Source organism: Gossypium arboreum, chromosome 2, assembly GCF_025698485.1.
Source record: "Gossypium arboreum isolate Shixiya-1 chromosome 2, ASM2569848v2, whole genome shotgun sequence".
NCBI classification, from domain to species: Eukaryota; Viridiplantae; Streptophyta; class Magnoliopsida; order Malvales; family Malvaceae; genus Gossypium; species Gossypium arboreum.
This window is the reverse complement of record NC_069071.1, coordinates 66,035,962-66,052,299: the sequence shown is the minus strand read 5'-3', so window position 1 is coordinate 66,052,299 and position 16,338 is coordinate 66,035,962. Positions and strand designations below refer to the sequence as shown.

General features: G+C 30.2%; 2 protein-coding genes, 1 non-coding gene and 1 pseudogene across 3 annotated transcripts; 1 reads left to right on the top strand and 3 right to left on the bottom strand.

The window, feature by feature from the left end:
• The window catches only part of LOC108466201 (small ribosomal subunit biogenesis GTPase RsgA 1, mitochondrial-like), a 62,886-nt pseudogene extending 56,494 nt beyond the window's left edge, over nt 1–6,392 (top strand).
• A 1,191-nt stretch (nt 6,393–7,583) lies between these two features.
• Nucleotides 7,584–8,726, bottom strand: LOC108464194 (signal peptidase complex subunit 1-like). Its single transcript, XM_017764351.2, has 2 exons — nt 8,581–8,726; nt 7,584–8,005 (listed from the first exon to the last, which is right to left on the bottom strand). Exon 2 carries the CDS (start codon nt 8,003–8,005, stop codon nt 7,730–7,732), a length of 276 nt encoding a protein of 91 aa, XP_017619840.1. The 5' UTR covers nt 8,581–8,726; the 3' UTR covers nt 7,584–7,729.
• Nucleotides 8,727–10,639: 1,913 nt separating this feature from the next.
• Nucleotides 10,640–12,689, bottom strand: LOC108462371 (60S ribosomal protein L17-2-like). Its single transcript, XM_017762328.2, has 7 exons — nt 12,512–12,689; nt 12,383–12,419; nt 12,233–12,273; nt 11,350–11,580; nt 11,159–11,261; nt 11,011–11,078; nt 10,640–10,921 (listed from the first exon to the last, which is right to left on the bottom strand). Exons 1-7 carry the CDS (start codon nt 12,512–12,514, stop codon nt 10,868–10,870), a joined length of 537 nt encoding a protein of 178 aa, XP_017617817.1. The 5' UTR covers nt 12,515–12,689; the 3' UTR covers nt 10,640–10,867.
• On the bottom strand, nt 11,748–11,877 carry LOC128289566 (small nucleolar RNA snoR74). The gene has a single exon (XR_008279212.1). It is a non-coding gene; the product is annotated as a small nucleolar RNA snoR74 (small nucleolar RNA).
• Nucleotides 12,690–16,338: the final 3,649 nt, after the last annotated feature.

Here is a 16,338-nt window from a genome sequence, read left to right as displayed (position 1 = left end):
CACGACAGACAACAGAGCAAGAAACAACAAAAGGAATAGTATGGAAATAATAAACAATGTATGTTCTCGGCTATAAAAGCCCGAGACCAAGAATGTAAAAGGGGGGATTTTTTAATACAAAAAACATTGTATTTCACGGACTATTAAGCAATCAAAAAGCAAAAAATCAAAAAAGAGGTTGATTTTGAATCTCGATTTCTCCCTTTTTTTTTCTTTTCGATTTCTTTTTATTTATTTATCTATTTTCCATTTTCAAATCGATTTAAAAAAAACAAAAGAATAAAGAGAATAAGAAGGAAAACTCACCCGCCCCCTTTGTGCATCGTCATCATCAAAGGTTCCCTCTGTCGTGAAGACTTCGGAAACCCCTCGGGTTTCCGTTCACACCTCGAAGTAGGCGCACGAGAGGTCGAAGAGGTGTGGGTCGAGTCTTTATTCCCCCTTTTTTAGGGTAAGAGGGATAAAAAAAGGGACTTGCATCTGGGTCTGAGATTTTGAGAGAATTTTGTGAAGTTTTTTTTTTAAAATGATGGGTTAAATTAATTTTGGAGCAAAAATTTTGACTTATATAGCTCATACATACGGCGCCGTTTTGAGGTTTAGACTCAGAGGCCAAAACGACGTCGTTTTGGCCTCTGACCCGTGACCTGATCCATCTCCTTCAGGATCCACGCGTTTTTACGGTAAAGGTATATTTCCATAATCGGTCCCTCCCTTTTGCGCCGACATTCAATTGGGCCTTGTTTATATTTTTTTTAAATTATCCCTACACTTTGCGCCTAAACTCAACTTGATCCGCGCCTAAACGTTGCGTTTCACATTTTGGAATATTTATGGTTTTAATCCCCGTATGTTTGCGCGCATTGTATTATGGTCCTTAATGATGTTTTGTAGTTTTATTTGCTTGTAAATTATCTTTTTCACTTTATTTTTATTTCAATCGACTCCTTTTTAAGTTTGTTTTTTTATTCATTTTAATTAATTCTTTATAAATTTATTATTTGTTTTAATATATATTGTTGGAATCATTATTCGATTTATTCTTGAACATATATTTATATTTATATTTACTTTTAAATTTATTTATATATAATATTTCTTTTTAAGATCCTATTTCACTTTGCACATATATTTTTTATTTTTTTAAATATTCTCATCTATTATTATTTTATATATGTATTATTTATATTAAGTGCTTCACTTTATATATTAATGGTTGATAAGCCTTATTTCAATTATGTTATGTAATCATTGATCTTATACTATATAAATTGTTATTCATATATATTCTTTCATAGATTTTTATATAGCTGTATTTATATAATTTATGTTAATTTTTTTATATGTACGAATTTGTTTTAAAACTCTTATATGAGCATACATTTTAATTTTTATGTGCATAATTTATATTGTATTTTGATGTATAAATTTTGGTTTTAAATTGTTTGTGTAGCACTAATTTTAAAATTTCTTTGTATGATACTTGTTTTGAAGTTCATTTATATGTTAAACTTTATATTTTATGTATTATTTATTTTTATTTTATTTATTTTATGATTTATTGCAAATTTTTGCATATATTATTTGATTATATACATATAATTTAATTACTTTTAAATTGTTTGTTTTACATTGTCGATTTCAAGTTTATTTGTTTTAACATTGCTTATTACCTTTTAAAAGTTTTTTTAAATAGATTTTTATTTAATCATTATTTAGAAACGTTAAATAGTGTATGTGGTAAGATTATTATCATTGGGCGTGTTTTGGTTTTCATGTTTGTATTTCTCAATAATTTGTAATATGTTATCCATGTATATTGTTCCATGTTTGTAATTTCGCCTTTCATTCATAATCGTCGCATTGCAATTTTCAACTTATTGATTCGAAATTCATGATTCCATTTCATTTCAAGTCAAATTAATATATTTTGGGTCGACTTTATAAAACAAAGGCGATGTTTGATGTTTAGAAATTCGAGGGATCGTGCCCTAATGTGTTGGGCTTCGATCTTTTATTTGTCTAAATAATCAGATTTTCCTTTTAAATTTCGTCTGCGTTTTCTAAGCTTTAAAACAAAAGCGATGGTTGGTGTTTGGGAATTCAGGAAATCGTGCCCTAATGTGCTGGGTTTCGATTTTCTGTTTATCAAATAATCAAACATCCCTTTAAAATCCCGTTTGCCTTTTTCTTCAAAAAAAGGCAATATTTCGTGTTTGGAAATTTCGAGAAATTGTGCCCTATGTGCTGGGTTTCGATTTATCGTTTGACCGAACGACTGGATATCCTTTTAAAATTTCAATGCATAAGTTTTGGAAATTATGAGATGATTTTGGTATCAAAGGTTCGAAATGTCGTGTCCTACGTGCTGGATGTGATATTTTATTTCTTCGAAACAAGAGAATCTTAATATCCACTTCAAGTTATCCAAACATTCATAAAGATCATATTTTAAATTTTTTTCAACTTTCAACTTTAAGACGTTAATTAATCGATTAGGTACCAATTTTGGGCGTGACGAGGGTGCTAACCCGTCCTCGCACGTAATCGACTCCCGAACCCGTTCTCTCAAGTTTCGTAGATCAAAAATGTCGTTTTAGTAAACTAAAATGTTTTATTAAAACAAAGGTGATCCGATCACACCTAATAAAGATCGGTGGCGACTCCCAATTTTCGTTTTGCTTTCAAAATATAAAGTCGATCCCCGTTGTTCAAAAAAAAAGGTTTCGATACATACCATACCATTTCAATATCAATTATAAAACTTTATTAACACAAATCGGACTCGGACGGATACACGGATCCAACCAAAACATACCAGTTTGACATCCAGTGCCTTATCGGATAATTCGAAGTAATAATTTGACACCCAATGTCTCATCGGCTAAACTGAAATAACTTGGCACCTAGTGCCTCATCAAATTAATCCGAAATAGTAAATTGACACCTAGTGTCTCATCGACTCGAAGTCGAAGAAATCTCTAAACTCTTCCAGTCCTATGCCATGCCATCTATATCCGACTCAGCTCAATATAGTTAATAGGGTTTAATTTCACTTTTTAAATACAACCAATATTCATTTCAATTCAAATAATCAATATATTTAATATATATATACCAATTCAATCAATATAAATTCAATAAATTCATCACATACTAAATAAATCCATTTTAATTGTAAAATATAATAATTCTCACCTCAACACTTACCATGTACATTAAATTAAATTATAATATTAAACAACTAAATTCAAATTTTAGAAATACAAACCAGAAATTCTGAGCTATTCCTCATTGACTTTATCTCTCCCCTTTTTAGTCGAGGGTTCTAGTACGACGTTAGCTATGGAATTAAAACAATTAAAATTTATCAATACAATACAATTTAAATTTCATATTGAATATTTCAACTTTTTAATCAACATTTGTCTAAATTCTAATTTAGTCCCTAAACCTAGACTAATTTTATTCTTTATTTTCATGCAAATTCCACTTTAGACTAAATTCAACTCTCTATTTTCACATGAATTCCTAAATTTTGAATTTTTCACAATTCAGTCCCTATTACACAAAATTTACTATTTGTTCTACAATTTAATCATTTTTCGTTTCTAGCTTAAAATTCTATCAATTTAGTCTCTAACACTAAAATTATTAAACATTAATAACACCTAAAAACTCAATGATTTCTAAAATTTTGAAATGAGTCGAGTAGCATTTAATACCAAGATTCTTAAAACATAAAAATTACAAAAAAATGGGACTAAATTAACTAACCAATTGAACTTAAAAACTTTTGAAGCCCTTAGACCTTCGTCTCCTTCTTTCCCCCTTTTCTTTCTTTTTCTTTCTATTTTTTGTTTTGGCTTTCTTTTTTTTTTTTTCTATTTCTTTTATTACTTATTTATTTTATTATTATAATAATATAATATATATACACTTACAATTAAGTAAATATATTTTATACAATATATATTATATTACAACTTATGTGGCCTCAACTAAAGGCAATGGCATAATTCTTTTTAGTCCCTTTAATTTTGCTTTAATCTATAATTCAACTTTCACCTTATATGCAATTTAGTCCTTATAAATTACTTTTAATTCAAGCAAATTCACTTAACCGAAACCTAATTAACTATACAACTAACTTCGTAAATATTTTTGCAAGTTCGATTTAAGGGAACGGAGTCCCGGAAAGGTTCTTTTTTTTAATTTGGTCCTTTTTAATTAATTAACTATTGAAATGTTTAAATTTATTAACGAAACTTTAATACCATCTTAATGACACTCCGTAAATATTTATAAAAATATTCACGGCTCGGTTTATTAAAAATAAGGCCCAATACCTCATTTTCTAAAACCACTTGAACTTAATAAATCACTTATATAACATAAATTATCAAATCAAAAACCTTTTTAGAAATCACACTTGTCTCGTAAATATTAAATAATAATATTTACGAACTTACTCGTCGAATTTGATGGCTCCGAAACTACTGTTCCCGACACCACTGAAAAACGGACTGTTACATAACAACCCACCTTTTATGCTTACATGATCCTTAGTTGAAGCCCAGTCCACCACTTATGTTTGCTTTCAACAAAACCAAACTCGTTGATGAAGAGGTTCAAATCTTGATGCTCTACTTAGGGATAAGCAAAATTCGATTCGATTTAAAAAAATCGAAAAAAATTCAAATTTTGAGTTAAACGAATCGAATTATTCGAGTCAACTCGAATTTTTTTTTAATTTCGAGTTCGAATAGAGTTGAGTTTTGGAATTCGAATAACTTGAATAATTCGAATATCAAACTATAATATTTTACATTTTTACCCCAAACTCTCAACCTTTTTATTTTTCCCTCAAAACTTGTACTCCTCACTTTTCCCCCAAAACTTTTACTTCCCTCCTATCCCAACCCTCCCATCTACTCAAAATCCATTTCCCACCAAAATTTTAATTTCTCATTTGCTTTTCATCAAAATTTTACTCCCCAAAACTCTTAAAACTTTTTATTTTCCCCTTAAATTTTTACTCCCTCCCACTTTCCCCCCAAAACTTTTACTTCCCATCCCACCTCCCATCTACCCCAAACTCGTCCCCCTTATTTTTTTTAATATTTTTCCTCCAAAATTTTACTCCCCCTATTTACTTTCCCTCAAACTTTTACTCTCCAAAACTTTTTATTTCCCCCCTAAACTTTTACTTCTCACTCTTTACTCCCAAATAAAAAATTAAAATTATCCAAAAAATATCCAACATAAATAGTAATAATTTTATTTATATCTACTATTTATATTATTAAATTAAATTTCACATTTTATATTATTTATATTATTGAATTGTTTAGTCATATTGAATATTTATATTAAAATTGAATTATTAATGATGCCATAAAATATTCGTGTTAAAATTTTATATTATTATTAATTTCACATTTTATCTTTAAAATAACTTTTATTAAAAATCACATTTTTACATTTAATATATTTTTAATTCCAAAATATATAGTGACAAGAATATGAAGATAATTGAAACAATTAAGCAAGTAAAGAAGCTAATCCGTATATAAAAGATTAATAAATAAATTATGAGGTGATGAAAGATAATAAAAAAATTGATTACGGTGGACAAATTTTATTACGATGGTTGACAAGTTGTAACAAGGACCCAAAATTATTTTTTAAAATTTAACTTGAACAAATATATTCGATTCGATTCGATTCGATTCGAATTCTATCTCACTCGACTCGATTCGAGAAAATTTCAAATCAAATTAGGATGATAAAATATGATTCATCAACTCGATTAACTCGAAATTTTTTCATTCGATTCGATTCGATTGAACACTCACCCCTAGCTCTACTACTCAAAGCAATGTTTTGTGTGTAGCTTTCAATTTCATTGCAAATTACGTATTGGAACTATGAAATGTATGTGCAGACTCTTATTGCATGGAAACAGAGGTTGTGATGCTGGGGTTATGAACCACTTTTTGGCAGTATTGAGACTAAAAAGGGCATTGATCTCTTGCGTTTTACTCGAGGAATCAAACAAATGTAGTTGTGGATCTAAGTGGAGTTGCAAAATCAAGCCTTATCAATGTTCTGAGAAGTAATCATCGTTCTTCTGATGCCCTTGAAGAAGATAACTGGTTTGAAAACCAGAGGGTTGGGGAGGTTTCAACAAGGGTAGAGGAAAGCATACCAGTCGACATGTTTCTTTGCTTTCACTATCAGGAGGGGGTTATCTTGCTGATACACCTAGGTCTAGCCAACCTAATTTGTTGAAAGTGACAAGGCAATCTCTTGCACAAGCTTTTCCTAATGTTGTCGACTTGTCGGCTGTAATATTATACACAATTTGTTGCATTTCACTCTCTATGTGAACTGCATCAATTTCTAATATGCATTTGGCTCTAGTTTGAAAAGTTATTGCCTCAAAAGAAAATGTCTTTTCATACTTCCATATATAATCAATAGACATACAAATCAAAAAGAGCCAAGACAAACCGGTAAAAATCTAGGAGTCTTAATTTTTTATTAATATTTTGACAATCTTCTACTTTATATGCTTCAATTAGAGGTATTAATCCTTTTCTGTAGTAATAACTAATAAAGTTGCTAAGTTATGTTAAATGTGTATAATTTTGTTTTAACTCATCATGGAAATTGTCCGATGTTCTTTTTCTTTCTCTAAAAAGATAATTTAATTACAAATCTTGCAATAAGGGATCATTTTTCATATCCTGTTCATACTTGCAGCAGTTTCTACAGTCTGAAATGATAGTTTAGTGAGAAATGCCTAGATCTAGAATATGTTAAATTCTATTCTTCAAGTTGATATGCTTATGACAACCCAGTATCTTTCATCCAGAACTTGCATAACCAAATATCTCTAAGAATTAACTCAACCATTTTACCACAACTTTGCTTTTATAATTTAAGAACGCAACTTATTTTCTTCTTTTCCTTCAATTTTGGTATTTTCCCAACTTCTCATCCTATGTATTGTTTAAGTTTTGTGACTGGCTAACTTGTGAACATTTCCATTTCCTTCTGAAATTTAGAATGTCATTTGCAGGTACACGGTGGGAGATATGGGCGTCCAGCAAGCTGAAGCTCAACTGGAACCAAAGAAACATAGGAGGCAATCACGCAAAAAGATAAAAAAACAATATTAGATGAACTTAATGATGGCGATAACCTAGACTTAGAAAACGACCAAATTGTAAGCGCAACAAAGAATGAAAACCAGTAGAAAATTCATTGCCTTCTTACTTTGTGGCGTAAATGATAAGGTTCCTAACTCTTTTTTTTTTCTTTCCATGAAAGAGAATGTGAACTTGATCTGCCCACTTGCCACTAGCCTCTCAAGTCTTTGACACTAATGGGATTTGTCAAGTCTTGTTTGGTATACACTCTTCTGCAGCCAGCTAAACAGAGGCTTTCCAGCGTTTGATAGCAAATCAATGATGTAATATCTCTCAGAAGCATCAAGATTAAAGAGAAGGAGAATAAATGCAAATGAAGGTTCTCTTCAACTAATTGATCAAGGCAAAAGAAGGAAGATAAAGAGATGCATAAAGGGGTTCTCTTCAACTAATTGCTTATTATAGTTCAAAAACTTTGAGAAACCTAGCCGACTAGATGGAAAGAAAGCAGAAAACATCAATTCATACCCCTAGCAACTTTCTAATGATGCTAAGATGAAACCAAAATGACCCTACTTCTTGGTGGATTTCTTCTTTGAACTCACAGCTACTTGTGGCTTGGGATGCTTCTCGGCCTCGCTTAGATCCAACCACTTGAGTGGGTGGCGGTTGAAGAAAGGCCAATTTGGAATAGTAATCAAAGCGGTGAGGGTCACACCACCGGCATATACGAGCATCATCATCTGAAATGATCCCAACACATAGCCAGCACCAAATGAAACCACTGCAAATACCAATAGCATCACCTGCATTATCTGCTCTGCTAGCTTTTGCCCTTGCCAATCCATCTACCCAATACAACAATGCAAAACCAACATAAAGCCGAAGTCCAAGTATTAACACCATAAACAAATACCAAACCAATTAACTAACCAGACTATAACTAAAAGACTTCATTTATCTTTTCTCACTTTATTTCCAATTTCACTACTATTGCAGGTATCATGGATCCGGAACGCCAAACTGGTTCTCCTACAGGTCCGTTTTTTATTAAACCCTAGAGATCATCGATTGTGACTTGGGAGCGAAGATCCCTAAACCAAAGCCCTAGAATGTTGTTCGGTTAGCAAGAATTGTTGATTATAAGATGAGGTAAATGATTAGCGATCAGAAGGGGGGTAAAAGCAAAAGAGAGATTAGGAAATTGATAATCAAAACATAAAGGTTAAACATTAGGACTTGGTTTGGTATCGGAGAAAATAAACCTAAAATCATGCTCGAATGCCCAATCCCTTCCATAAATCTTAAAATTCGATCAAGGAGCAAATGAAAGGAATCAGAGAAATTGATAATAATAAAAAAAGAGGTTGAATCAATTAGAAAGTGTAAAGCTCTAAACTGCGAAAGAGGGAGTAAAACTTACCTGAAAGTAGAAATCAGAAGCGAAGAGAGGGAGAAGATGTCTGAAAGTGGAAGTCAAGAACAAGCGTAAGCGCAGAGTACGTTAAGAATTAAACTTCATATTTTGATATATATTGGCAACTTACGATATTTCATGGCCACACGATCAAAAGCAATATTGGATACAACAGCCGTTGGATCAACTGTTCCAAACTATATGCAACTATGCTGTTTTATTCTTAGTTAAAATATGCCATAACGTGGAAATTTAATTATTGTAGTTTTATTTTTAGGATTTTTATTTTTATTTTTAAAATTTAAAATTCAGATTTAATTTTTAATATTGTTATAATTATTTTGTTTAATTCAAGTTTATTATAGTTTTTTTAATTATATTGTTATTTATTGAGTTTTTTTTTAAATTTCAATGTCACAACAATAAATTCAATAAAAATTTTTAATAGTATTAATAGTTGAACCTAAATTTAAAATCTAAAAAGTAAAAAAATAAAATAAAATCTTAGAAATAAAAGTATAAAGACTAAATACCAAATTTGTGAATAGTATAAAAATTTGTGACATGTTTTACCCTTTTTTTTTTTTTTTTTGATTAAATTATAATGATAATCAATTTGTGCGGATTTAATCCTACTTTTATTTACTCAAAATTTGATCCTTTTGCTACTGTTAACATTATTTAAAAATTAAGTATAATTACAAATTTAACTCTTCAACCTTTACTTTTATGACCCCAACTTCTTTTTCTTATAAATATTAAAAAGTTTAAAAGATATTAAAATTTTAAAAGATTAAAGACTAGTCAAAAAATTTCTCAAATGTGTCAACAATATAAAGATAGGAAAAAAAGGAGTAAGTGTATAATATTGATTCAGATGATGGACAACCTATTTGGCATAAAACATGAAAATTTATTTTGAGTTTCCAAGTGACGAAGACAAGACATGGCCAATCAAAGTAAAGGCAAGCAAGAAAACAAAATCCTATATTATATCTCTAAGATATAAAATACCCCAAGACCTGGAGAGGCAAGTGCTTCGCCAGCTTGTCAGTTGCAAGTATACTATATCTCTTAACATACATCAAAGTTACTTAGATTTAGTGAAAAATGGGTTCATCACAATATCATTTACTAGATTCATTAATACTAAATTTCTTATGATTTTTTATAATATTTAAATGAGAATTGCAGCTTAAATTCTTGTAGAAATGATTAATAGCAAGTTTTGTTTTTTTTTTTTTTTTCATCTCTAATTTGTTGACACATTTGAGAAAGTCCGATAAATTTTAAGTTTTTTTTATATAATTAAAACATAAAAATAAAAGTTAAATTGACAAAAATTGTAAAATTGAGAAACTAAATTTGTAATTTTACCTATTTTTAATAAAATTAATAGAAAAAGCTAACAGAAGGACTGGAAATGAGTAAATAAAAAGAGAGAGACCAATTTTGAACAAATTAAAATAAAATAAAATAACTAAATCTGCACAAATCCACAGGTACGGGGACTAACTTCAAAATTTAACCTTCCATTTTCTTTCCTCGAATTTGTGGTGTAAAAGCAAAAACATACCACAAGCAAGAAAATTAATTTGCGTATAAATAATTAAATGACCAAATTTTATTTATTTTTTGGTGAAATCTAAATGACCAATTTTCATAAAACTTGTGCAAAACCTCAATATTTTATTTAAGAGTCTATCTCGCGAATCAAACTTAAATGAGCAAATCTAATTGTCGACTAAATTATAGTAAATATACATTAAATATCAAATTTAGGCTTTCCTCTATCAGGGAGAAGATTATATAAATTTCTTTTATTCATAAATTCTAAATCTTCTTTTTTTCATTTACTTTTTATGGGCGGAACAAATAGCCAGTAAAAGAGTTTCGAATTTATCAGCAAACAATTTTTTCCAAGCTGATCTTAGACTCATTGCCAACAGAAAGTAGTCTAACTTTTGGAAATCCATGGCTAAATCTTGAGAGAAGTAAGCAACCACCTTTTGCAATTTTAATCCCTTTTTCCCTAATTATGGTTTATGGCAATGAACACTCATCATTATTTTCCTCAACAAAATAACTTCATATAAAATCATGGATTAAAACAAAAATCTCCAACATGAATCTCAGATCAATAACATTTGACTAAACAAGGTTTCAAAAGACATCTAACAACTCTTTCTACTTTGAATAAACATCAAAACTACTTACTCGCAGAGTAAGACAGAAATCATTTCCCAGATACAACTTCCTTCATCGACTAAAATTTCAATCTTTTGCTGACCGTCTACACAGATACTTGGGACTTCTTCGACTTGCTAGCTGCCAACTGAGTCTCAGGCTGAAAGAACAACATATTTTCAACAAAACAACACGATAGCAGCATAGTTTCCATTCATTAAGGAGATTTTAAGTTTAGTTATAAATTACCTCTTTCTTAACGGGCTCTTCCTTCTCCGACAAAATTAACTCGATGTGGCAAGGAGAAGACATGTAAGCTGCCAAAACAACCATCTTATTAACATAGAAGGATAAAATACACTACAAACAATTACAAGTTCATGGTTCTAAGTCATACGATTGATTCTTCCATGGGCACGGTATGTACGACGCCTTTGTTTCTGAGCCTGGTTAACTTGGATGTGAGAAATATAGAGTGCATCCACATCCAAACCCTTGACCTGACAAGTTAGTTTCAATTTGTTACAAACGGAAACTAAAAAAACCAAGTAACAGCAAAATGCCAAAAAACCAAAAGAGTAAGCATACCTCGGCATTGCTCTCAGCATTCTTCAGCAAATCTAGAATGAATTTGGCAGATTTTACAGGCCAGCGACCTTGTCCGTTAGAATGCCTGTTCTTTGCCTGAGCTGTACGTCCAACACCACCACAGAAGCGTCTGAAGGGTACGGCCTGTTTGTGAGCCATAACATCCTCCAAATACCTCTTAGCCTTACCCAAAGGCAACTTCCTGATAGCAAACGCAGTCTCCCTTGTGTTCTATCGAGCAATAATAGGGTGTGAGACTCAGTGATGACCGCCAGCTAATTAAAAACATCACCAAATGGGCAACAGAATATCAACAAACGCCAAGACACCCCAAAGAACAATCGAACACAATCCCGTGCCATATCTAATCCAAAAGCTAGTCTTCCCAAAGCACTACAAAATGAGGCATCATTTACTGAGCCTTCATTCACCAAGAAGATCCAGAGGTTCACCCCATAACAATGCAAGTAATTTTCCTGAAGTTTACGAGAGCCTCACTCAAAAAAGGCAACAAGACCCTGCTTTTTCCAACAGATTTAGGAATCCTAATACTACGCTGAAAAAGAAAATATCTAACAGCATAAACAATACATCCTAAAAATATAACCAAAAATAACCTAAAGATCCTCCCCCAAACAAGCATGAAAATAAAAAAGAGCCGTACAGCAGCTGCTTAGATGCTACAATTATTCGCTAACGACAATAATAGGACTGGTTATGCATTCAAGAAAACGGCAGCACCAATCTATTCATTAGTTTCACATGATTTATCGTATCTTTAACCGTATAGAACAGACAAAGGTTCTTAAACAACAAGCAAATCAATGCCCGTAACTTTATGTCAAGAATCAGATCAAAATATATCAAAATTAGAATGTAATACCTTGAAATGAACCCTGAGATCAGAGCCCCTTGCCTTGCAGGCTGCACAAAAACAACACAAACCATCATCAGTTTCCCACATTTAAAAATAAAAAAAAGGCACAAAGAGAAAGTAAAATGCTCAAAAATAAAGGAACAAGTGGGACTTTACACTTGGTGGGATTATCTGACTCCTTCGAATACTTCACCTGAAAAAAAAAACGATTCAAAGAAAAATCGAGTTTAGTGCTACATTATTTCATAAAAAGAAATTAAAATATAAACCAAGAAAAATGAGTACCATGGCTGCGAACTGGTTGCCTAAGCTGCTTCTGCCGCCTAAAAGAGGAAGTAAAAGAATGGGGAAGGTATAAGAATATATAGGAATCTGATTCTAGGGTTTTTAAGTGCTTTCTTTAGAGGGCTCGAGTTTACGAGTGCCCAGTTCAAGACCTAGGTTTTGAAGCTTTTACAGACCCAATAGGCCCAAAATATTTCTCTATGACTAATTTCTAATCTCATAAACAAATTTATATAATTTTACTTTATATTTTTAATCGATTGAGTATTAGTTCAGTTGACATTGGTATTATTGTTAGTGTAAGAAGATGCTAGTTCAAGTGCACTGGAGTGTTATCCTCTTTTTTAAGGGTTAAAGAGGAACTATGGATAGTTCTAAACATTATATCCAATAATAAAGACTAGAAATAGTGATGCTACACTCATATGAAATGAAGTAAATCAAAAAATATCTAATAAAATTATTTAAAATAATACATATAATTAACATATATAACTTGTTTTTTAATCAAATATAATGTTAATACAAATATTTCTAATCATTATTAAAGTATTTGTATAAACTATAAAAAGGATTAATATATTTAATTCAATTTTTATTTTTTAATAGTCAACAACTTCATAATAGTTAATAGATAATACATGATGAATATAATTATAATATAATAGATTATATTATATAAATTTATTATTTCTAAAATGTTATCTATGAAATCAAAAAATCAATTTAAAATTTTATGGCTTAATTATAAGTTAATGAACTAGATTTTAATTAAATTAAATTATTAACCTACTTAAATAGACAACAATTACTAATTTAAAATTTAAATAAATTAATTTAAAATTTTATATAACTATTCCTTCATACATATATACATTTAATATAATTTTATTCACAAACTATTTAACGTTAAAAAACTTTCTTATAACGAATTTTATCAAAAATCAATTTAAAACTTTAGAATTTAATGGCTTAATTATAAGAACTCTATATTATTTTTATTAAATTGATTATGAACACACTTAAATAGAGAACAATTACTAATTTAAAATTTAAATAAACTAAATAAAATTTTATATTTAAATTTATTCATTTTGAAGTAGATTAAATATGTATAAATATATATATATATATATATATATATATATATAACGTGAACTCTATTTTTAAATATAAATTAATCTAAATTTAAATAAAATAATAAAATGACTTATTTTGGTCTTTCAGTTTTAATAATTAAGATGGTGTTCACACTTATATATAAAAAAAATTAAAAATTAGATAGATATACATATAGATATCAAAATACAACTTCTCTTTTTCTTTTTTGGGTACATTTAAGAAAAGCACAAAAAAAAGTAGTGCGGGAAGATGGATGCAAATACATTAGAGCTTGTGGTTACACAACACAAACTCAATGTGTAACTTTTGAGGCATTGGAGAGATGAACAAGGAGTCTTTTGACACAGATGTCTCTGCCCTTCCCAATCACCCTTATCACTGCAACAATATCAAAATGAACATTCTCTAGAACTCATGGATGGTTGTCCATATTATCTCGGAGACAAGATTATAAAACTTTGGGGAATCTAATAGCATCTCTTTCACATTGATTCAAGCCACTTTTAAAACCCTTCAACGATCATACCTCTCTCTCTCTCTCTCTCTTCGGCTTCAGTTTTGGTGCTTCCCAATCGCCATCGTCTTCCTCTTCTACTGCTTTGAGATTACGTGTCCTTTTCAGTCCAACGCTGTTTCCTTGCATAGGAACCCATAAAGAGATTTCTTAATTTACTTGCAAAAGGCAGGTTTTTTCGGGAATAGTAAGTCTAAGCATGGGATCATTTAGTACTCAAGGAGCCACGAATGCAGGTGCTCCACTGATGAATATGTTAATGAACATAAAAACCTCTAGAAAAGAAGCTTATCGATTATTCATCTAATTGTGAAGTACAGTATTAGGACATGTGCTTTGTATAAGGTTAGGGAGTTTGGTGGTTGGGATAACCGATGAAGCCATGAAGAAACCCTCATGCGACATTCATTGTACTATTATCTAACTGTGACATATGATAGAAAAAGTAAAACTTGCATTCTCTTTAATACACTTAGAAGCCGCTTACTAATTTGGATTGATGAAAGGCAGCATACCTTTCTTGTCGGTTAAGATCATCATTTAAAAGAATTCTGAGAAATTTTTACACATATATATAAGAAAACTGTATGGGTGTTGTTTTGAGATACGATGATGCACCATCCAAGAATGTGGTTCGAGATTCGGGGTTTAAATTTAGTTCAAAGTTTAAGATTTAAGATTCATATTTAAGGTTCGGGGCTTAAGGTTTAAGATTCAAGATTTTAAGGTTATGGGTAAAAAAATTAGTAAAATTATGTATTAATCATGGAAAAATTACTGAAATATTATTAAATAATTAGAAAAGAATCATAATGATTAAATAATTGGAAAAGGACTATAAATGATGTGGTGAGAAGGGTCCATAAAATAGTTTCTCCAATCTATTATAAAATGCATAGATGATCTGCTTTAAATATACTATTATTTGATAAACTGGTGATGGAGTTTTTTAACTCCACAAGCGGACTTAAGAAACCTTCATGTTTCTTATTTATTTAATTTTTTTTAGTATATCAATTAAGGACACTTGGTAGTTTCTTAAGTCCACTTGTGGAGTATAAATGAAATAAAATTCTACTTTTAATTAATATTAGAGTCCTAAAGTATATCATATTGGAAAAAATTCGATTCGAAAATGATTTTCTTGCATAGCAGAAACTAAAAAATTTGAAAGCTAACCCGATTTGTGATATTTATAGTAATAAACCCTAGACCGAAATCATACCTATGTTTTCAGATAAACGAAGCCTAATCGTTCTTGGCTTTCAACCAAACAATTTTTTTTGCTATTTTTGTACCACGAATTGCTTCGCGTGCGGGCTCGATCAAATCGAATCAAAACACAGAACTAGAAATAGTTTTCTTTTCTTTTGGGTGAAAATGAAAATTCTCTTCTCAAAATAGAAATCGTCAGAATTGTTATTCTGGAAAAATATATTTAATAGTTGACAATAAATTATCTCTATTTTTCGGTAGAGTAACAATATTTGAAAGTTGTGTGTAGCCCTACCAGTGCCATCTATTTATAGAAAGATAAGGTAGAACCTTTTTAAATTATGGAGGTTTATTTCAATTAGAAAAATGAAATCCTAGTTCAACTAGGATGTAGGGGGCGGCAACCTTAGTTAATAATACTATGGTCCTATCTTATAACATAAAGGGCTTGTCCCTTCCATATTGGGTCAAATTACAAGTAATTTTTGGGCTTTTAATTCAATATTTTATAATCTGATCCAATCCAATATTTGTTTTTCTATTTCCCAAAAATAAACTTCAATATATTTCTAATTAAATAATTTTCTCATCCCAATTCTAATTCCGTTAAAATCATGACGACTTTACGAAAAGGAATCTATGAGAAATATATTTAACATTTTCCACATTCAACGGTTCACTATAACCAAATGATTTATTTCCATTTTAGAACTTGATTTAATTCGAAAAACACAAATTCATTTTTCAGATCATTTTCATTTTTATTTTGGAGAAAGCCATATTCATTTCCAAATGATTCTATTTCTCCATTTCATTTTCGTTTTTGGAGAAGAGCATAATCATTTCCAAACATTTCTTATTTCTCTATTTCACCATTTCTATTCATATTTGTTCATTTGGTTCGACATGCAATTTATTTATAGTTTCAACGAGCCAAAGAAGGGACCGATTGGACATATGCAATTGAGGCTCAAAT